Source organism: Heloderma suspectum, chromosome 1, assembly GCF_057233095.1.
Source record: "Heloderma suspectum isolate Gila_16-S chromosome 1, 16-S_ref, whole genome shotgun sequence".
Classification (NCBI taxonomy): Eukaryota; Metazoa; Chordata; class Lepidosauria; order Squamata; family Helodermatidae; genus Heloderma; species Heloderma suspectum.
Genome location: NC_139458.1, coordinates 441,088,105 through 441,108,373, shown reverse-complemented (window position 1 = coordinate 441,108,373; position 20,269 = coordinate 441,088,105). Strand labels below are relative to the sequence as shown.

Here is a 20,269-nt window from a genome sequence, read left to right as displayed (position 1 = left end):
GGTGCAGGCACTGCGCAAGCAAATGAGTGTGTCTCCTTGCATGCTGGATGTTCCTCAGGGGCTGGAGGGAGGGAGGGAGTCTTTTTGGATGGGAAGCCCATTGTGCAGGAATCCAGGGCCAAGGAGGCGCTTTGGGAGGATGCGGGCCCCTGCTGCAGCTGCGAGAGCAGCAGGGTGGCGGAGGGGTGTTCTGTGTCCGTCTTCCAGGCTGTGCAGGGAGCGGTGTCTCCCAAAGCCCGGTGGGCTGCCGGCACAGGCAGTTGAGGCTGAATGGGCGAGGGTGGAAGGCCAGGGTTGGGAGCCTGAACTGGCTGGCCCCTTCCACTCCAGGTGCAGGTGGGCAGCTCAGCTAAAAGGGTCCTTTCCTTCCTTCCTTCCTTCCTTCCTTCCTTCCTTCCTTTCCCTGCAGGTGAGCAGTACGCTTCCCCTGCCCCGGCCTTGACTCACCCCAAAGAGGTGTCAGCAGCAGGCCCATCCATGCGGAAGTGTTCTCGTGGGCGGAAGCCCCAGAAGAAAGCTGCTGTCTGTAGAGGCCCCACCCCCAAGGAGCCCCCCCCGGGGCCAGGCGAGGGCCCCGGGCCTTCACAGAACACCCCCCCCCTTCCAGTGAAGGTGCCGAAGAAGCGAGGGCGCAAGTCCAAGGCGGAGCTGCTCCTGCTGAAGCTGTCGCAGGGGCTGGAGTGCCAAGTGCCCGAGCAGAAATCACTGGCCAGCACAGAGGGATTTGACTGCCTCGAGGCCGCCCCGGATGGGGGGCGGCCCAAGCGTCGGGCAGCAAAAGTGTAAGCTGGGGGAGGGCTTGGTGGAGCCGGGAGCAGGGGAAGGGGAGCAAGTGGGCAGCACCTTCCTCGGAGGAGGACACAGAGTGAGCAAAGAGCCTTCATGCTGGCCCTCTGCAAAGCACTTGGGAGCCCCCGAGATCAGGGCCAAGAGGGGTGGGGGCTTGATTAGGGCTGTCGTCCCCTCGTTTTCCAATATGACTCTTCTGTTCATCCAAGAAAATCTACTGGCGGGGTGCCAGGTATGGCACTTTAAAATGAGAGGGCCAGCAGGGTGTCTGGATGCGACCCCTTTGCGGGGCCGGGGGGACCATTCCGGCTGGGAGGGGAGTCTCTGCCTTGGGGCCATGTAGACTGCTCCTGCTCTTGCCAGCAGGCATTGGGATGGTTCTTGGCCCCTGCACAGCTCAGCCCCGACCTCCTGCCCCTCCCCAGAGCCCTGCTGTACCTGCAGGAACTGGCTGAGGAGCTGACCTCCGTGTACCAGGCGCCCCCCTGCAGCGAGACCTCAGCAGGCAGCCCTGGGACCAAGGAGCCTGGCCAGAGGCGGCGAGGCCGGAGGCAGCAAGAGCAGAAGCTGGAGGATGCAGACTTCGTCCCCTCCGAAGAGGGGCTTCTGCATGAGGAGGAGGAGGAGGAGGGGAGTGACCTGCTCCTGAGTGAAGCCTCAGAGTCTGAGCTGGAGCCTGGCCCCCATGGAGCAGTGGTAACCCAGCCCTGCAGTGCCTGCCCTGGGTTCTGGGAGGGAGGGAGGGAGGCAGGCCTCGCCGGACAGGGCTGTTGGGCGCCTGCCCTGCCCTTCCCTTCCCTGCCCTGCCCTTCCCTTCCCTTCCCCGGGGCGGCGATGCTTCTTGTCTGCACGGGGGGGCATGCTCCATGGGCTGCTCCGCCTGACCTCCTCCTTTTCCCTAGAGGCCCAAGGCTCAGTGCCGGGGGTTTGCTTCCAATGGCTTGCACAACTCCATTATGGCCCCCCTGTGGAAGTCCCTCGCCGTCACACACCGCTTGTGAGTAGAGGGCTTCTTGGTTGTTCCGTGGCCCGCCTTCTGCAACAGGTGGGGGGCGGGGGGGGGGCTCTGCGGCCTGGTTGTGCTGCCGCCCCGGGGCTCAGGGCCCCCCCTGCTCATCCACCACAGAACTCTTTTGTGGGGTGGCTGAGCTCTGGCTGCCCCTGCTGTCTCAAGCAGCTGGGCTTCAGGGGGTGGGCAACAGGTCATGGTTTTAATGGAAGCGCTGCGAGTGTGTGTGGAAATGTTTTTGCCCTGCCTTCGCTAATGAGGGCCTGGGGGCTGGGGGGCTTCCATTCTCCTGCCAATCCTGCTGCTGCCTCCAGAGGGATTTTTTCAGGGGAGGCTCAGTCCGGTGTCTGGGGGGGCCCTTCCAAAGGCAGGAAGGCTCCAAATGTCTATTGCTCTCAGGCAGGGCCAGTCCTGGCACAATGAGCCGCCCAAGGGGCTGGTGGTTATGGAAGGCGACTGACTGCCAGGCCCAGACCTTCTGGACTTCATGCATGCATTCATTTGTTGCATTTCTATACCGCCCAATAGCCAAAGCTCTCTGTGCAGTTTACAAAGATTAAAAGCCTTAAAAATACAATATTGTGCATAATATAAACACCAGTTACATACAAACATATAAAGAGACAACACACACACCTCTCTCTCTCTCTCTCTCTCTCTGTCTTTCAAAACTGTTTTAATAATCAACAATAAGAAATCCAAAGACATGATTGAAAACCTTACCATATGCCACCAAGTGCCTGAGAGTAGAAGAAGGTGTTAACCTGGCACCAAAAAGATGACAGTGTTGACAGCTGGCAGGCCTCACTGTGGAGATTGTTCCGTAATCAGGGAGCTGATTTTGTGCCACTCTTGTCTGGCTAATCTGGGATTTGCTTTTTTAAAAAAGTCGGTCAAACTTGTGTGTCCTAGAAAAAACATGAAATCAAAGGAGCTGTGTGTTTTACTGGCATTTGTTGCACCATCCTTCAAATAATCAGTGGCAAGGGGGGTAATGGTGTGTATGAAATATTCAGGGTGACCCAAGTCTAAGGGGCCCAGGGTACTGAGGGTGCTACTTTCTCCCTTGGCTATGGGGGTGTTTTGTCTTGGCCTGCCGTAGCGATGTGTCCGATCTCTGCCTCATCCGCTGCATCCCTGTGACTGGCTGTGCTTCTTGCTCCTCTCCCCTGCCCCCCAGGCGCGAGCAACTCTACTCTCACTGGGAGTTTCCAGAATGGGTCCCCTCTTCCCGGAAGTGGGTCTTTCTCTCAGAGAGGTGAGTGCCCCACTGGCAAGGCAGCACCAGGTGAGTGAGGAAAGGGGAACGTGCTAGCATGGCTGCTGGGTGAGCTTCTCCCTCAAGGACACCTGGGCCAAGCTGGGGAGGGCAGGGATGTGACGACAGGGGTGCACATGGCAGAAGGTGCTCCGTGCCTGTCATCAGCAGGCCGTGAATTGCCAACAGGGTGGGGACTGAGCTGCTTTGCAGGCCTTTTGGAAGAGGGGTCTCCCAACCAGGGCAGCCTTGGACTGGCTTTCCACTCTGCTCTCTTTTCCCTTTCAAAGCGAAGCAGACGAATACCTCCCTGGTGAGACCAAATCTCCGCTCTTCTCCATCCAACGGGAAGGTTTGCAACAAGACGGCAGCACCCTCTACCGGATTAACAGGTGCGTGTGTGGGGGGTGCGTGTGTTTGCTTTTATATCCTGTTTTCAGCTGAAAGTCCTCAGAGCAGCTCACAACATTTATGCACTGCAAAGGAAACACCGCAAAGCATACATTTATTTATTTACTTATTATTATATTTATATCCCACTTTTTTCCCCTCTTGCAAGAAACCTAGGTTGGCTTACATGGTCCTCCTCGTCCTTTCCATTTTATCCTCACAATAACCCTGTGAGGTAGGTTAGGCTGAGAGTCAGTGACTGGCCCAGAGTCACCCAGGGAGCTTCATGGCCAAGGGGGACTAGAACCCAGGCCTCCCCAGTCTCAAACACTCTGGCTGCTACACACCACACTGGCTCTTGAAATGCAAATGCTAGAAGTCTCCGAGCCAGAATGGGAGAATTGGTGTGCCTGGTTTTAACAGAGAACCTAGATATAGCGGGCATTACAGAAACCTGGTGGAATGGAGAGAACCCGTGGGATATGGTCATCTCTGGACATAAACTCTACAGGAAGAACAGGGAAGGGCGTACCGCAGGAGGTGCCGCTCTGTACATCAAAGAGGGCATAGTGCCGAGCAGACCAGAGCACCTAAAAGGGGCAGGCTCTTGCACAGATTGCTGTAGGTGACAATACCAGGCTCCCAGCCTAATGTAGTGCTAGGAATGTGCTATCATCCCCCAGACCAGGATGCTCGGGGTGACCTTAAGAGGGAAATCGAAATCAGGGAGGCCCCCAAATGAGGAAGTGTTGTAATAATGGGTGACTTTAGTTACCCCCACATTGACTGGATAAATGCATGCTTCAGTCACAACAAAGAGGTTACATTTCTCAGTGCCCTAAATGACTGTGCCCTAGAATAGTTGGTCATGGAATCGACTAGAAGGGAGGCAACCCTGGATTTAATCTTGGGTGATGTTGCCCAAGACCTAGCATGAGATGTAAATGTTGAACCAGTTGGAAACAGTGACCACAGTGCTATCAGATTTAATATATATTTAAGTGGGAAATTGCCAAGGAAGTCCAACACAGTCACATTTGACTTCAAAAAGGGAAACTTCTCTAAAATGAGGAAACTGGTGAAAAGGACGTTGAAAGGGGGAGTCAAGAGGGTGAAGTCCCTTCAAAATGCATGGAGGCTACTCAAAACCACAATAATAAAGGCCCAGATAAAATGTATACCACAGGTTAGGAAAGGTAGCATCAAGTCCAAGAGGTCACTGGCATAACTAACAAGCAGTGTCAAGGAAGCTATTCGAGAAAAGGCTTCCTTCAGAAAATGGAAGTCTTGCCCAAATGAAGAGAACAAAAGGGAGCACAAGCTTGCACAAAGGCGATGCAATCAGACAGTAAGAGATGCAAAAAAGCATTTTGAAGAGCATATTGTTAACAACATCAAGGCTAATCACGAACAATTCTTTAAATACTAGCGTGAAGCCCGTGTTGCCACGAGCACTAGTAGTCTGAGAATGATTGGATGAAAATAGGTTTGGTTGTTTCCCTTGAGACTGGAACAACTTTCAGGGGGGATTTCCTTCATTCCCTCCCTCTTCCTCTCTCAACTTTCCAATTATGTCCTGCAACAGCTTCCCTTCAGTGAGCATCTCAATAATGCAACCTCTTCCCACTACATTCAAGCAAGGCTCCCCCCGCCATAGCAAACAGGGCCTTCCAACCCACCTCCTTCCCTCTTATTCACCTACACAATTAGCCTCCCTCCTTCCAGTAAGAACCCCTTCCCTTTGCATGAAAGCATAGACAAACCCATCCCTCCTCTGGTGCAGGGAAAAGGGGTATTCCAAACCCCGACCCAAGAAGCCCCACCTTCACCTGGGCCTGAAAAACAAAACGTGAGACGGGGGAGAGAGAAAAAACGCCGCCTTTTGCTCATGTGCCCTGAGCCAGAGCCATCCAATATGGCACCGGTCTGGTGCCCCAGCCACTCCTGCTGCGTCAGCCTGCCCACTACCCCCCTCTCTCTCACACACACATACACAAACTCAACCTGCATGCAGGGCATCATGGGAGGAGCCACAGCAGCCCCTCACTCCTCAGTCTCTGATTTGTCCCAGTCGAAACATCACAATGGGGGAGGGAGAATGTGGCCATTGCCGCAAGCAACCATCCCGAGACCTAGCAGCACCCCATGAAGCAAAACGAATAAAAACAAACCCAGGCAGAAAAAAAGAAACTGGAAGGACACAGGTAATAGAGACTGAAAACACGTGATGTCAGATCAGGCGCTGTTTGGCGTGTTCTTTTTTAAAAGATCATTTAGCATTTCTTTTAAGTTTCAGGTTGAAAACATGTGATGTCAGATCAGGTGCTGTTTGACACAGAGCAAATAAACCAGCACTGAACTGTAGAGGAATCGTAGAGACTCGATGGCCTTGTAAGCCCCTTCCAACCCTACTATTCTATGATTCTATGACACTGTTTGGCAGGGAGCAAATAAACATACTGTTTTGCTTAAGCTATGAACGTTTTTGAAGTTTCAAATTTTCTGCAGGTCTAGACTGCTCAAGCTTCAGTTTTAAAAAAAATGAGCAAAATCAGTCCAGTACATTTGTAGTAATAAGTGTTACACTAGTGTATTCTTATATAGAATACCAGAAGCAGGAAACCAGTAGGGATGCAGTTGGACCGTTGGATGACAATAGAGTTAAAGGAGGACAAAGAGATTGCAGAGAGGCTGAATGAATTCTTCTCATCTGTCTTTGCTGGAGAAGATATAGGACAGAAATCTAGAATCATAGAATAGTAGGGTTGGAAGGGGCCTACAAGGTCATCGAGTCCAACCCCCTGCTCAATGCAGGAATCCAAGTCAGAGCATCCCTGACAAATGGCTGTCCAGCCTCGTCCTGAACGCCTCCAGTGTGGGAGAGCCCACCGCCTCCCTAGGTAATTGGTTCCATGGTCGTATTGCGCTAACAGTCAGGACGTTTCTTCTGATGTTCAGCCGGAATCTGGCTTCCTGTCACTTGAGCCCATTATTCCATGTCCTGCACTCTGGGATGATCAAGAAGAGATCCTGGCCTTCCTCTCTGTGACAACCTTTCAAGTACTTGAAGAGCGCTATCATATCTCCCCTCAGTCTTCTCTTCTCAAGGCTAAACATGCCCAGTTCTTTCAGTCTCTTCTCATAGGGCTCTGTTTCCAGTCCCCTGATCATCTTTGTTGCCCTCCTGTGAACCCTCTCCAGTTTGTCTGCATCCTTCTTAAAGTGTGGTGCCCAGAACTGGACACAGGACTCCAGATGAGGCCTCACCAGTGCTGAGTAGAGGGGAACTAGTACTTCCCGGGATTTGGAAGCTATGCTTCTATTAACGCAGCCCAAAATGGCATTGGCCTTTTTTGCAGCCACATCACATGGTTGGCTCATATTCAGCTTGTGATCGACAACAGCCCCAAGATCCTTCTCACTTGTAGTGTTCTTGAGCCACGTATCCCCGATCTTGTAACTGTGCATTTGGTTTGTTTTTCGTAGGTGCAGAACTTGCATTTCTCCCTATTCAATGTCATTCTGTTGTTTTCTGCCCAGCACTCCAGTCTATCCAGATCACTTTGAATTTTGTTTCTGTCCAAAATATGCAACATGTCCCTAAGATCAGTCTCTGTAGCAGAGGTCTGGAAGATGGCCATTGTGACACCATTTTTTAAAAGGGATCCAGGGGGATCCAGAAAATTGCAGGCTGGTTAGCTTAATGTCTGTTCCGGGTGAATTGGTTGAAAGCATTATTAAAGATAAAACTAGTAAGCATATAGAAGGACAAGCCCTGCTGAAAAAAGAATCAACACTGCTTCTGCAAAGGTACATCACAAAATTGGCCTCTGCTACAGAGACTGACAGGACAGGAAGGCCTGGCGTGCTATGGTCCATGGGGTCACGAAGAGTCGGACACGACTGAACGACTGAACAACAACAACAACAGAGACTGATCTTAGGGACATGTTGCATATTTTGGTTAGAAGATCAGCAATTTCATATTTGAGTTCTTTGAGAACTCTGGGATGGATACCATCTTGGCCCAGTGATTTATCAATAAGGTTGAGAACTTCATCATGTGTCACCACTAATTGCCTCTCTTCCTCAGACTCCCTTCCTGAAAACATTAGTTCAAGCATAGGTAGATAAAGTAGCAGTTACAGGAACTCTGGAGGAAAGCGACCATGTTGTACTTGAGTTCCTGGTTCTAAGGGAAGCAAAAGCCGAGTGTAGTCAAATGCGTACCCTGGATTTTAGGAAAACTGATTTTAATAAACTCAGAGCAGTGATCAGTAAGGTCCCATGGCAAGCGACACTAACGCGAAAAGGAGTCCAAGATGGGTGGGAACTTTTAAAAAAGGAAATTCTCAAGGCACAATCACAAACAATTCCAACAAGAAGAAAAGGTGGAAGACAACAGAAGAAGCCAATGTGGCTTCACAAAAAGCTTAGGGATGACCTGAAAACAAAAAAGGACACACATAGGAAGTGGAAAGAAGGCCACGTAACAAAGGAAGAGTACAGGCTGGTAGCACAGAATTGCAGGGATGGTGTCAGGAAGGCTACAGCTGAGAACAAGCTGAGGTTAGCGAGGGATGCTAAAAACAACAAAAAGGCTTTCTTCAGCTACATGCATAGTAAAAGACAGAGGAAAGAAATGGTGGTTCAGCTATTAAATCAGGATGGCAAAATGATAACACATGACAAAGCAAAGGCAGGGGTGCTCAATTCCTACTTTGGCTCAGTCGTCTCCCAAAATAGGGTCTATGACCTCCCTGGCAAAGGCCAAGTACAGGCTGAAGGGGCATGATTGCAGCTTGAGATCGATAGGCATATGGTCAAGGAACACCTAATTCCTTTGAATGAGTTCAGACCCCCAGGGCCAGATGAACAGCATCCTAGAGTAATAAAGGAACTGGCAGAAGAACTCTCAGAACTGCTGTCTATTCTCTTTGAGAAATCATGGAAGACGGGGGAAGTGCCAGATGACTGGAGGAGGGCTAACATTGTCCCTATCTTCAAAAAGGGTAAAAAGGAGGAACCTGGGGACTACAGACCAGTCAGTCTGACATCAATCCCTGGGAAAATTCTGGAGCAGATGATAAAGCAATCCATCTGGAAGCACCTTGAAAACAATGCAGTGATTACTTGAAGCCAACGTGGATTTGTCAAGAACAAATCCTGCCAGACAAATCTGATCTCATTTTGTGATCAAGTCACCTCCCTTGTGGACCGTGGGAATGGTGTAGACATCATATACCTCGACTTCAGCAAAGCTTTCGACAAAGTGCCCCATGATATCCTGATGCGCAAACTAGCTCAAAGTGGGCTAGATGAAACAACGATCCGGTGGATCCACAGTTGGCTACAGAATCGGACTCAGAGAGTGCTTATCAATGGGACCTTCTCAAGCTGGGGAGAGGTAACGAGTGGGGTACCGCAGGGCTCAGTCCTGGGCCCAGTGCTCTTCAACATTTGTATTAATGACTTGGAGGAGGAGGTGCAGGGAATGCTGATCAGATTTGCAGATGACACCAAATTGGGCCTCATCTGGAGTACTGTGTCCAGTTCTGGGCACCACACTTTAAGAAGGATGCAGACAAGCTGGAGAGGGTTCAAAGGAGGGCAACAAAGATGATCAGGGGACTGGAAACAAAGCCCTATGAAGAGAGACTGAAAGAACTGGGCATGTTTAGCCTTGAGAAGAGAAGACTGAGGGGAGATATGATAGCACTCTTCAAGTACTTGAAAGGTTGTCCCAGAGAAGAAGGCCAGGATCTCTTCTTGATCATCCCAGAGTGCAGGACACGGAATAATGGGCTCAAGTTACAGGAAGCCAGATTCCGACTGAACATCAGGAAAAACTTCCTGAGTGTCAGAGCAATACGGCAATGGAACCAATTACCTGGGGAGGTGGTGGGCTCTCCCACACTGGAGGCCTTCAAGACGAGGCTGGACAGCCATTTGTCAGGGATGCTCTGACTTGGATTCCTGCATTGAGCAGGGGGTTGGACTCGATGGCCTTGTAAGCCCCTTCCAACCCTACTATTCTATGATTCTATGGGCAGGATAGCTACTACTTCGGAAGACAGAAACAAAATTCAAAGTGATCTGGATAGACTGGAGTGCTGGGCAGAAAACAACAGAATGACATTGAATAGGGAGAAATGCCCAGTTCTGCACCTAGGAAAAAGAAACTAAATGCACAGTTACAAGATGGGGGATACGTGGCTCAACAACACTACAAGCGAGAAGGATCTTGGGACTGTTGTCGATCACAAGCCGAATATGAGCCAACAATGTGATGTGGCTGCAAAAAAAGGCCAATGCCATTTTGGGCTGCGTTAATAGAAGCATAGCTTCCAAATCCCGGGAAGTACTAGTTCCCCTCTACTCAGCACTGGTTAGGCCTCATCTGGAGTCCTGTGTCCAGTTCTGGGCACCACACTTTAAGAAGGATGCAGACAAAGTGGAGAGGGTTCAGAGGAGGGCAACAAAGATGATCAGGGGACTGGAAACAAAGCCCTATGAAGAGAGACTGAAGAAACTGGGCCTGTTTAGCCTTGAAGAGAAGACTGAGGGGAGATACGATAGCGCTCTTCAAGTACTTGAAAGGTTGTCACAGAGAGGAAGGCCAGGATCTCTTCTCCATCATCCCAGAGTGCAGGACACGGAATAATGGGCTGAAGTGACAGGAAGCCAGATTCTGACTGAACATCAGGAGAAAGGTCCTGACTGTTAGAACAGTAGAACAATGGAACCCATTTCCTAGGGAGGTGGTGGGCTCTCCCACACTGGAGGCCTTCAAGACGAGGCTGGACAGCCATCTGTCAGGGATGCTCTGACTTGGATTCCTGCGTTGAGCAGTGGGTTGGACTCAATGGCCCTGTAGGCCCCTTCCAACCCTACTATTCTATTGTTCTATGAAGTCCTATCCCACTAACCTTTTAGAGTTCTTTGAGAGTATCAACATATATGTAGACAGGGTTGATCAGGTAGATATTGTTTACTTGGACTTCCAAAAGGCTTTTGACAAAGTCCCTCACCAACGACTCCTGAGCAAACTTAGCAGTCATGGAATAAGCGGAGAGGTCCTCTTATGGATTAGTAAATGGTTAAAGAACAGAATGCAGAGAGTAGGAATAAATAGTAAATTCTCCTAATAGATGGATGTCAACAGTGGGGTCCCACAGGGATGTGTAGTCGGACCAGTGCTTTTCAGCTTATACATAAATGATCTGGAATTAGGAGCGAGCATTAATGTGGCCATGTTTGCTGATGGCACCAAATTTTTTAGGGTGGTTAAAACCAGAGGGCCCTGTGAGGAGCTCCAAAATAATCTCTCCAAACCAAGATAATGGGCATCCAAATGGCAAATGTGGTTTAATGTAAGCAAAAGTAAAATGATGCACACCAGGAGAAAAAATCCCAACTTCAAGTATAAGCTGATGGGATCTGAGCTAGTGGTGACTGACCAAGAAAGAGGTCTTGAGGTTGTGGTGGACAGCTCAATGAAAATGTCAACCCATTCTGCAGCTGCTGTCAAAAAGGCTGTACATTTAAAATCCTGTGTATAGTTCTGGTCACCGCACCAAAAATTTTTTGTAGAGCTGGAGAAGGTGCAGAAAAGGACAACTAAAATGATCAGGGGGCTGGAGCAACTCCCCATGCAGGAAGGTTACAACAGCTGGGATTGTTTAGCTTGGAAAAATTGTTAGCAAGGGGAGACAGGATATTGGTCTACAAAATTACGCATGGTGTGGAGAATGTGGATAGGGTGACATTTTTCTCTCTCTCTCAAAATACTGGAACCCAGGGCCATCCCATAAAGCTGATTGATGGGAGATTCAGGACAGATCAAAGGAAGTCCTTCTTCACACAGCGCATAGTTAAACTATGGAATTCACTACCACAAGATGTGATGGCCACCAGTTTGGATGGATTTAAAAGAGGGTTAGACAAATTTCTGGAGGAGAAGGCTATCAATGGCTACTAGTCTTGATGGCTCTGTGCCACCTCCAGTACCAGAGGCAGTGCGCCTGTGTACAGCAGTTGCTGGGGAACATGGGTGGGAGGGTGCTGTTGCTCTCACGTCCTGCTTGTGGGTTCCTGGTCGACAGCTGGTTGGCCTGTGAACAGAATGCTGGACTAGATGGACCATCAGTCTGATGCATCACGTCTCTTACATTTTCATGAAAAACAAACATTGAAAACAAAACCAGCCCAGCTGAACAGGAGGAGATGCCTCTCTTCATGTGTTTCTGCCAGGACATGGTTGTGCTGTGACCGGGGCTATGTTCTTCCTTTGTCCCCAAACTGGTCAGAATCAAAATATGCATCATTGTGTGCACTTGAGTAATTCTGATTCATTTTTTAAAGAGCATGAATTAAGGCCAGAGGAGGAGAGGAAGAATCAGGGGCAGACATAGAGATTGGTCTGGGATATACTGGCCTCCTTGAGTCCCAGTATTGGGGAAAAGGCGAGATATAAATAAATATAATAAATAAATATCCAGGAAGGCTGAGTCTGCCTGGGTTTCCAGGTAATCTAAGATTATCAAACGGGAGCGTGAGGTGCGGAGGCATCCAGATTTCAGCGCCAGGGGCCGGATGGCAGGAGGCTTTTGTGAGAGGAAAGCTGCTCTAAGCTAGGTAACAGTTCACATCAGCATTGTCTGAGATGTGACCAAGGGATGGAAAGGGGCTGTTGAATTTGGGAGCACAAGAAGGGGCCTGGGAGGTAGGCTCCGTCTCTCACACGGAGCACGGATGCTTCTGTGGGCACTTGCTGTGTGTTTGTGCCCACCTGCATCAGGTCCCTCCCATTTCCCAGAAGGCAATAACAGCATCCTTCTGCTGGGAGTACAAGAACAGGGTTTTGTCTTGCTGCCCAGTGCCCCCCCACACACACACACACACACTCACACACACTCTTCGCCTTTCATCAGCCTCCTCCCTGGTTTACTGGCATGAGTTGGAGATGGAGTGAGAATGGTGGGAGGGACACGGGAGAGCAGCTCAGCCTTGGAGGGGTGCTGGTGCTCGCTCCTCTACTGCTGCCACCGCTGCTGCAGCTCAGTGGAGCTGCGCAGGTGGGTGCGTGTGTCTGCTTGCGGCAGCAGCAGCGACTCAGCAGCCAGAGCGGGCAGGGGCAGCTCCAGACTCTGGATTGGGGGGCAGCCATTCCTGATTACTGAGATGCCCCCCTGCCCTCCACACACCTTTACCTTTGGGGACCCAGGCTCCCACCCAGCCCAGCTTTGACAGGCTCTGCCATGTAATCCCTCAGAGGGGCAGATCCTTCCTCCCGCTGGGTCAGCGCCTTGGTCCATCTCACCCAGAACTGCCTCCAGGTCTGCAAGATGGGAGGCAGACAGAGGCCTTTCTCAGCCCCACTGCCTGGGGTCCTTTTAAACAAGAGACATCGCCACAGATGGAAGGGGGGGGGGCTTTTGCACAAAAGCCTCCCGCCTTGTGCGCCTGAGCAGCGTCCCCTCCCTTTTCCCGCCTGGCAGGTTTAATGCCTTGCAGCCCCACGGGGAGCGCCTGGACATGACTTTCTTTGTTGGGGGGCCTGTCTGGGCCATGGAGTGGTGCCCAACCCCTGAAGGCTCAGTGGCGTCCCAGTACGTGGCCATCTACTGCAACTCCAGCATGGACGATCGGCACAGTTTGGTGGGGGTCCACGCGGGACCAGCTCTGCTTCAGCTCTGGGAGCTTGGAGCCATCCAGCAAGATGCGGGGTTAGTCGGGGAGTTGGGGGAGGCCACCTGCAGCACAGCTCCCAGAAGCCCCTTTGCGGCAGGATCCCTTTGCTTCCTCCCCAGGGAGGCCGTGCGTCCTAACACTGTAGTGCAAGGATTGTCCCTGCATTGGCTCCAGCCCCACCATCAGTGCCTGAAACCTAGGGCATGTCTCAGCCCCAGGGGCAGCAGAGAGGCCATGGGGTGGAGACGGGCTGGCGTTCGGGTAGGCCCTCTTGTTGCCTTGCGAGAGAGCACAAGGGAGGGGCAGAGGAGCAGGACTGGTGTGATGGGGGAGGGCAACCGCCAAGAGGCCGGGGCATCCCCTCCCACCTGTCCTGGAGGCTGCAGCTGCAGAGCTGGCCCACCCCTCTTCCAAGATAAGAGCTGGCCCTCCGCTGTTTCTCCACCCCGGGGCAGGACTGTGCCTGTGAGGCAGATGAGGCTTTCCTTGCATCCCCTCCCCAGGTCGGCCACCAAGCCAAGACTGGCGTATGCCATTGCCACTGACCACGGCTGCATCTGGGACATGAAGTTCTGCCCCAGTGGAGCCTGGGAGCCTCCAGCCGGCCACCGCAAGGTAAGGGTTTGGCGCCTGTCTCTGGGCCCTTGGGACTCCAGGCGGCCCTGAGGGCAGAGGGCAGACTCCCAGCCCCGGCCGCTCCAGGGGCCACTGCACTCCCTTGGGTTCTTGCGTCTCTCCCCTGCAGTCCCCCCAGATGAGCCGGCTGGGCCTGCTAGCGGCGGCCTTCTCCAACGGCAAGGTGCTGCTTTACAGCCTTCCTCACGCGGAGGAGCTGCGCGCGTCCAGGAGAGCCCAGGTAACAGGTAGGAAGAGCTGTGCAGTCACTGGGCGGACAGGCCCAGGCCACCTCTGGGCCCAGGCCTTTCCCTCTGCCTTGTCGGACACCGTGTGTGTTCCGGGCTGCCTTGTGGGGGGCAGTGCGGAGGATTCTCTCCCAAGATGGGACGTAGAAACCCTGGCAGCTTGGCCAGCTGAACCAGCCCAGCTAGGTGGTGGCTGGGGGGCCGCTGCCATGTGTCCTCACAGCCACTGGCAGAGCATCGGTCCACCATGGCTCTTCCGGGTGGAGGCTTCTGCCAGCCAGCGCCCTGCTGCTTGCGCCATCTACCCAGAGAACACCTGGTGTGGCATCACACCAGGGGCAGCACCTGGCTGAATGTCTGTCCGCGAAGGGAAGCCAGGCTTTGCCCATTCTTCCTCCTCAAAGGATGGCTGCAGGACCTCGCTTGATCTTCAGCTCTACCAGGGAAAGAGAGCGGTGCCCCTCCCCCTTTCTGGTCAAGCCACGGTCTGAGCACTCACTGCTGCTTCTGACATGTGTACAGAGTGGACCTGGTTGTTTCCCAGCAGCCACCCTTTTCCCTCACTCTCCATATCTGTGCAGAGGGAAGCTGTAATGCAGCTCTGGCTGCTGCCCCTTTCACCCTTCCTGTGTGTGAGCAAAAAAGGCTACCCACCCCCATCCACCGCCACCAGCACCCCAGGCCTGGTGCAGGGCTAGCAGCCTGTGTGCTCAGCCAGCCGAATCAGCTAATGGCGCTTGTAATTGCATCTGTCTGCAAGAGTGATGGATGATGATGAGATGAGGGGCGCTCAGCCGTGGCCTCTCTGGCTGCGATCATGGCCAATCAGCCCCCAGGGGGCCAGCTCGGACTCTGCCCCTCCTCTCCCCCTCCTTATCCCACCTTGTGTGGAAGGGAATGCCCTCACGCTGCCTTCCACGAATCTGCTGCCCCCTTTCTTGAGGCCTGGGCCTGGCAAAGCTTTTGAGAATGTCATGGAAGCAGAGTTTAGCAAAGTCCCCCCACAGAGAATTCCCCAGTCTCCCCTCCGCTTGGTGCACACTATCACCCGCTTCAAATGTCCAAGAAGCCCTGCAGGTGAGTCAGAGCAGAGGTCCCCATAGGCCATTGTCCTGCTTCTGCAGTGATCAGTCCAAGGGCTCCAGGGCACCCACAGAGAGCCCTCTTCCCACAGTGGCTGTCCAGCAGCAGCTGCCTCTGAACAGGGAGGTTCTGTTCAGCCCTGCTGGTAGGTCCCTCTGTGAATGTGCCTAATCCCCCTGAAAAGGCTTCTGAGCCAGGGGCCAGCACGGACCAAACTGGCTTGTGTCTGCTCTGACTTAGATGCCACAGTATGGCTGCACAGTCTGTAGATGTGTCCAGAGCAGCAGAGTCGTGTGGGATGAATGAGACTGTTGACAAAGGATGTGGAGGAATGTTACCCACAACCTCTGGGCTCAGTCCTTGCCCCTTTGGGCTGGTCGCATTTGAACAGGGAGGGATGGGCAGCCTCCCTGCGAGAGGCAGCGGCCCCTGCCAGCCACCTCCAAAGAGCTGTGTGGTGCTCCTGAAGAGCCTCCTCAGACCTTGGAGGAGGAGGTGCAGGGAATGCTGATCAAATTTGCAGATGGCACCAAATTGGGCGGGATAGCTAATACTCTGGAAAACAGAAACAAAATTCAAAGTGATCTGGATAGACTGGAGCGCTGGGCAGAAAACAACAGAATGACATTTAATAGGGGGAAATGCCAAGTTCTGCACCTAGGAAAAAGAAACCAAATGCACAGTTACAAGATGGAGGGTACATGGCTCAACCACACTACAAGTGAGAAGGATCTTGGAATTGTTGTCGATCACAAGCCGAATATGAGCCAGCAATGTGATGTGGCTGCAAAAAAGGCCAATGCTCTTTTGGGCTGCATTCATAGAAGCATAGCTTCCAAATCCCAGGAAGTACTAGTTTCCCTCTACTCAGCACTGGTTAGGCCTCATCTGGAGTACTGTGTCCAGTTCTGGGCACCACACTTTAAGAAGGATGCAGACAAACTGGAGAGGGTTCAGAGGAGGGCACCAAAGATGATCAGGGGACTGGAAACAAAGCCCTATGAAGAGAGACTGAAAGAACTGGGCATGTTTAGCCTTGAGAAGAGAAGACTGAGGGGAGATACGATAGCGCTCTTCAAGTACTTGAAAGGTTGTCCCAGAGAAGAAGGCCAGGATCTCTTCTTGATCATCCCAGAGTGCAGGACACGGAATAATGGGCTCAAGTGACAGGAAGCCAGCTTCCGGCTGAACATCAGGAGAAACTTCCTGACTGTGAGAGCAATACGACCATGGAACCAGTTACCTAGGGAGGCTGTGGGCTCTCCCACACTGGAGGCGTTCGAGACGAGGCTGGACAGCCATTTGTCAGGGATGCTCTGACTTGGATTCCTGCACTGAGCAGGGGGTTGGACTCGATGGCCTTGTAGGCCCCTTCCAACCCTGCTATTCTATGATTCTATGACCCTGACTGTGATGGACATTGGCACTGGCCCTTTCTGGGCAAGCTATTTGTGTGGGTGGGGGCCGAACAGCTCCAGGTGTTCTTGAATTAAATGGATTATCTGGACCCAGGCCACTTGGGTTCCAGGCCCAGTTGTGGTCCAGAAATGGCATTGGTCACCCTGACAGACGGATGGCCTTTGCCAGGAGAGGACTGATGGTTTCCTGGGCCTCATGGTGGTCTTTGATACCATCAGCCATGATACTCCTCCGGACCAGCTCTGTAACTTGGGAGTTGGGCCGTGGTGCTTCCACTCTCGCTTGCAGGATCATTTCCAGAAGGTGGTGCTGGGGGATATCTTCAGGCTGCCCTCTTCTTCCATGTGGAGGCTTCCTTGTTCTGAGCCTCAGGCTACCCGCCCCATACTTCCAGCCAGAGATGGTGCAAAGCTTGGCTGAGCTGTGGAGCTTGTGCACTGGGCTTGGCCCCCAGGGGCAGGGAGGGGAGAGGCAGGTCCACGGCTCTCCATCAGGGAAAACAGGCGAGGCAGGTCAGTTGCAAAGCCGCTGCCTGTGCGGCAGCCGCGTTCCTGAGCTTCCGCAGGGACTGAGGATGCAGGTATGGCTCAGAGAGAGGGGCGGGGGGAGGCCTTTGGTGGTGGCCTGTAGGGAAGCGCTGCACAGGGTAGCTTCCCTCAGCCGAAGGGCGCCGATGGGCCCATCCAGCTCTGGAGGTTCATTGGGTGGGCTTCGGGCTTGGGCTAGAATGGGCCTCTTGTGGCCTTGGGTGTGGGAGGGGACGGGGCTTCTGCTGGTCCCCACCCACCTGACTGCTCCTCCCTCCCCCCAGGTGCGCCCTCCCCTCGGCATGCCATCTGCAAGGTAGGTTCTGGGCAAGGTAGGTTCTGGTCAGTAGCCTGCTGAGGTGTGGTCAGAATGGGAGGAGGACAGGCTGCTTCCCTTGGGCCACCAGCTACTCTGGAAAGGCAGGCTGAGCCCCGTTCTCTGTTCTGTCATCCCTCGGTCCCTGGCAAGGAGGAGACCAGCACAGGAAGCAGCCTCCCCCTTGGCCTGGCTGTTTGCCCCATAACCCAGGATCGCCTGGTCTGACCGGCAGCAGCCGCCCTCCGGGTTTCAAGCCAGGCTTGTGCCTGGGCCTCCTGCCCCCCAGAGCCCTGGCTCTTCCTCCCCTGGCTGCCGCTCCCTCCTGATGGCCAGCACACCTTCTTCCTGGCAGGTCCAGTGTGTGGCTATGCTGCAGGTGGGCTCCATCCAGGCGGGCAGCTCCTCGGAATGCGGGCAGTGCTTCAGCTTGGCCTGGATGCCGACCAAGCCTCACCAGCACCTGGCGGCCGGCTTCTACGACGGTGAGGGCCGGGGGCAAGGGTGGAAGGGGCCTGGCAGGTCTCCCTCCACCACGCTCCTGACGCCGCTGCGCCTGCTCACCCCCCCCCCCCCCCCCAGGCACCGTGGCCCTCTGGAACCTGCCCAGCCAGTCCCTGCTGCAGAGAGTGCGCCAGCCAGACGGCTCCCTCAAGCTCTACCCGTTCCGCTGCTTCCCAGGCCATGACCATGCTGTGCGCAACATCCAGTGGTGCAAAGCCAACAGGTGGGGAGGCTGCTGCTGAGGGGCCTGGCCCCTCCCTCGTGGGCTCCCGGGGTGGGCAGTGCCGGCCCGTTTCGGGCGGAGTTCTCTCCCAGCCAGGCAGGCCCCTTCCCTGCCCCGCCCCGGTGGTGGAGGAGCCTGCTGCGGAGGAGTGGCGGGCGATGGGTGGCACAGGATGCAAAGCCTTTCCTGTCTCCGCCCACAGGCTGAGCCGGGGGCCTGCCCCACCCGCGCTCCTCCTCCTGCTCCCCCTCAGATGCCCCAGGGGCCTGCCTTTGGCAGCGGAGTTGGAGGAAGGCTGCTGCACCCGGCCCAGGCTGCGCCTGCTCTGCACAGCTGCCGCCCCCGAGGCCTCCGCCGGAGGCCCCCCCAGGCAAAGCAGCCGCCCTCCCACGCCCAAAGCAGCCACCCTGCCGGAGCTACAACCCCTCCCTCTGGTTGCCTCCAGCAATTTCATGGTGACGGCGGGGAGCGACCGCAAGATCAAGTTCTGGGACTTGCGCCGGCTGCACGAGCCCCTCAACAGCATCAAGCGCTTCCTGAGCACGGAGACAGCCTGGCTGCTGCCCTACAGCGGGGTCACGGTGGCTCAGGACAACTGCTACGCCTCGTGAGTGCGTGTGCACATGGGGGCACAGGGCTTTGTCGTCGCCCTCCACTGCCTGCCCGCTGACTTAGCGGCCGCTTGTCCCGCTTTGGCAGCCCGAGTCCAGCTGGCCTGCCACTGTTGCCCCAGGTGGGGTGAGCACCCTTCCTTGGGGCTCCAGAGACGCGAGCTGTCCTCAGCCCTCACTGGCCTGGCCTTTGCCCTGTGGGGTGGGGGGACAGTGTTGTCCACCCCAGCCCCACAGACCCCTGAGAATGTATGGCAGGAGTGAGCCCAGGCTGCCTCCACCGAGGGGGGCCTCTCGCACCACGAACAGCGCCCCCAGCCAGCTTTCTCCCCCCAGGCCCCACTGCTCTCACAGTCCTTGGGCATTTGGGCTTCCTGCCTGACTGCTGTGGGTTGGGGCGGCAGCGTCCTTTGTGGGAGCCTGGCACCTCCTCAGGCAGGGCTGAAAGCGGCGCTGTGGGGCAGGGCAGGGAAGCCGGTTTGGTTCCTCTGGAGCAGTTTGATGTGGTGAATTCTGGCTTCCAGGGTTCTCCAAACAGAGAGTGACCCCAGCCACAGAAAGCGCTTGCAAAGCCCCCCCCCCCCGTCCACCCAGTGCTCCGGCCTCTTGCGAAGGCACCAAATCCCGCGCTGCTTTGCATGGGCCCAGCCGTCTTGGGCCCCCGACCCAGCAGCCAGTTCTGAGGGAAGAGCCTTCAGACCCCTGCCAGGCACCGCAGCGCAGCCAGCAATGCTGCAGCCCCTCCCCTGGCCAGCTTCGCGGCCCCCACGCCGTGGGCTGCCTTGCCACCAGGGGTCACTCCTCTTGCGTTGCAGGTACGGCCTGTGTGGGATCCACTACCTGGACGCTGGCTACCTGGGCTTCCGGGCCTATTTTGTGGCCCCTCGCAAGGGCACAGTGTGGGTAAGTCCGGTGTCCCCTCAAGTGTGGGACCGCAAAGAGGACAGGGGGACACACACACCCCCGATGGAAGAGACCCCACGATCCCTTCCCCCTTGCAGAGCATCTCCGGGTCCGACTGGCTGAACACGGTTGTGGCCGGCGATGTCACAGGGGAGCTGGTGGCTGCCATGATGCCCGACCTCTCGGTCAACCCGCACAATGTGAAGCGACCATCAGAGCGCCGATTCGTAGGTGTTGCCGCCGCCATGGGTGGCGTAAGGGCAGTGGCAGGCCCACAGTCCTCCTTTCCAGCCAAGCTGGGGGGAAAGCAAGAGCAGCCCCCTCCAGGCCAGGCCAGGCTGGAGCTGAGGCAGAGGCGAGCAGCTGCTGCAGGCAGGGGAGCCAGTTGGGCGAGGGAGGGAGGGCCCCCTCCATGCCCCCTCCATGCCCCCTCCACGCCCCCTCCAGATGCTTTTGTTCCCTCAGTAACTCTGTGGACAGAGCACAAGATGGCAGAGGGTCTTCCTGCTGAGGCAGGGTCAGCGTGAGACATCTCAGCTTGCCCCCCGCAAGCGCAGCTGTGCCCCCTTTCATCTGTGGCCTTTGGGGGGTGGGGAAGCCCAGGGATCCAGCAGGCGTGTGTGAATAGGCCAGAAAAGCTTTTCCTGTGGGGATGGGGCTCCTATAGGCTGAGGGCCATGC

The 20,269-nt window shown here is 54.7% G+C and overlaps 1 protein-coding gene across 15 annotated transcripts in view; it reads left to right on the top strand.

The window, feature by feature from the left end:
• GTF3C2 (general transcription factor IIIC subunit 2) overlaps positions 1 to 20,269 on the top strand; it is a 36,411-nt gene that overhangs the window by 14,237 nt on the left and 1,905 nt on the right. For 2 of the 15 annotated variants that reach the window (XM_084838428.1, XM_084838340.1), the window contains exons 3-14: positions 410 to 782; positions 1,215 to 1,786; positions 2,979 to 3,086; positions 3,352 to 3,448; positions 12,947 to 13,754; positions 13,885 to 14,002; positions 17,316 to 17,347; positions 17,703 to 17,832; positions 17,930 to 18,074; positions 18,520 to 18,681; positions 19,501 to 19,588; positions 19,687 to 19,815. In XM_084838428.1, coding sequence (XP_084694554.1) covers positions 410 to 782; positions 1,215 to 1,786; positions 2,979 to 3,086; positions 3,352 to 3,448; positions 12,947 to 13,754; positions 13,885 to 14,002; positions 17,316 to 17,347; positions 17,703 to 17,832; positions 17,930 to 18,074; positions 18,520 to 18,681; positions 19,501 to 19,588; positions 19,687 to 19,815 — 2,762 coding nt within the window. Of the gene's footprint in view, positions 1 to 409; positions 783 to 1,214; positions 1,787 to 2,978; positions 3,087 to 3,346; positions 3,449 to 12,946; positions 13,755 to 13,884; positions 14,003 to 17,315; positions 17,348 to 17,702; positions 17,833 to 17,929; positions 18,075 to 18,519; positions 18,686 to 19,500; positions 19,589 to 19,686; positions 19,816 to 20,269 lie in introns of those variants that run through there. The other 13 variants (XM_084839143.1, XM_084838952.1, XM_084838605.1 and 10 more) reach the window with 13 other exon arrangements.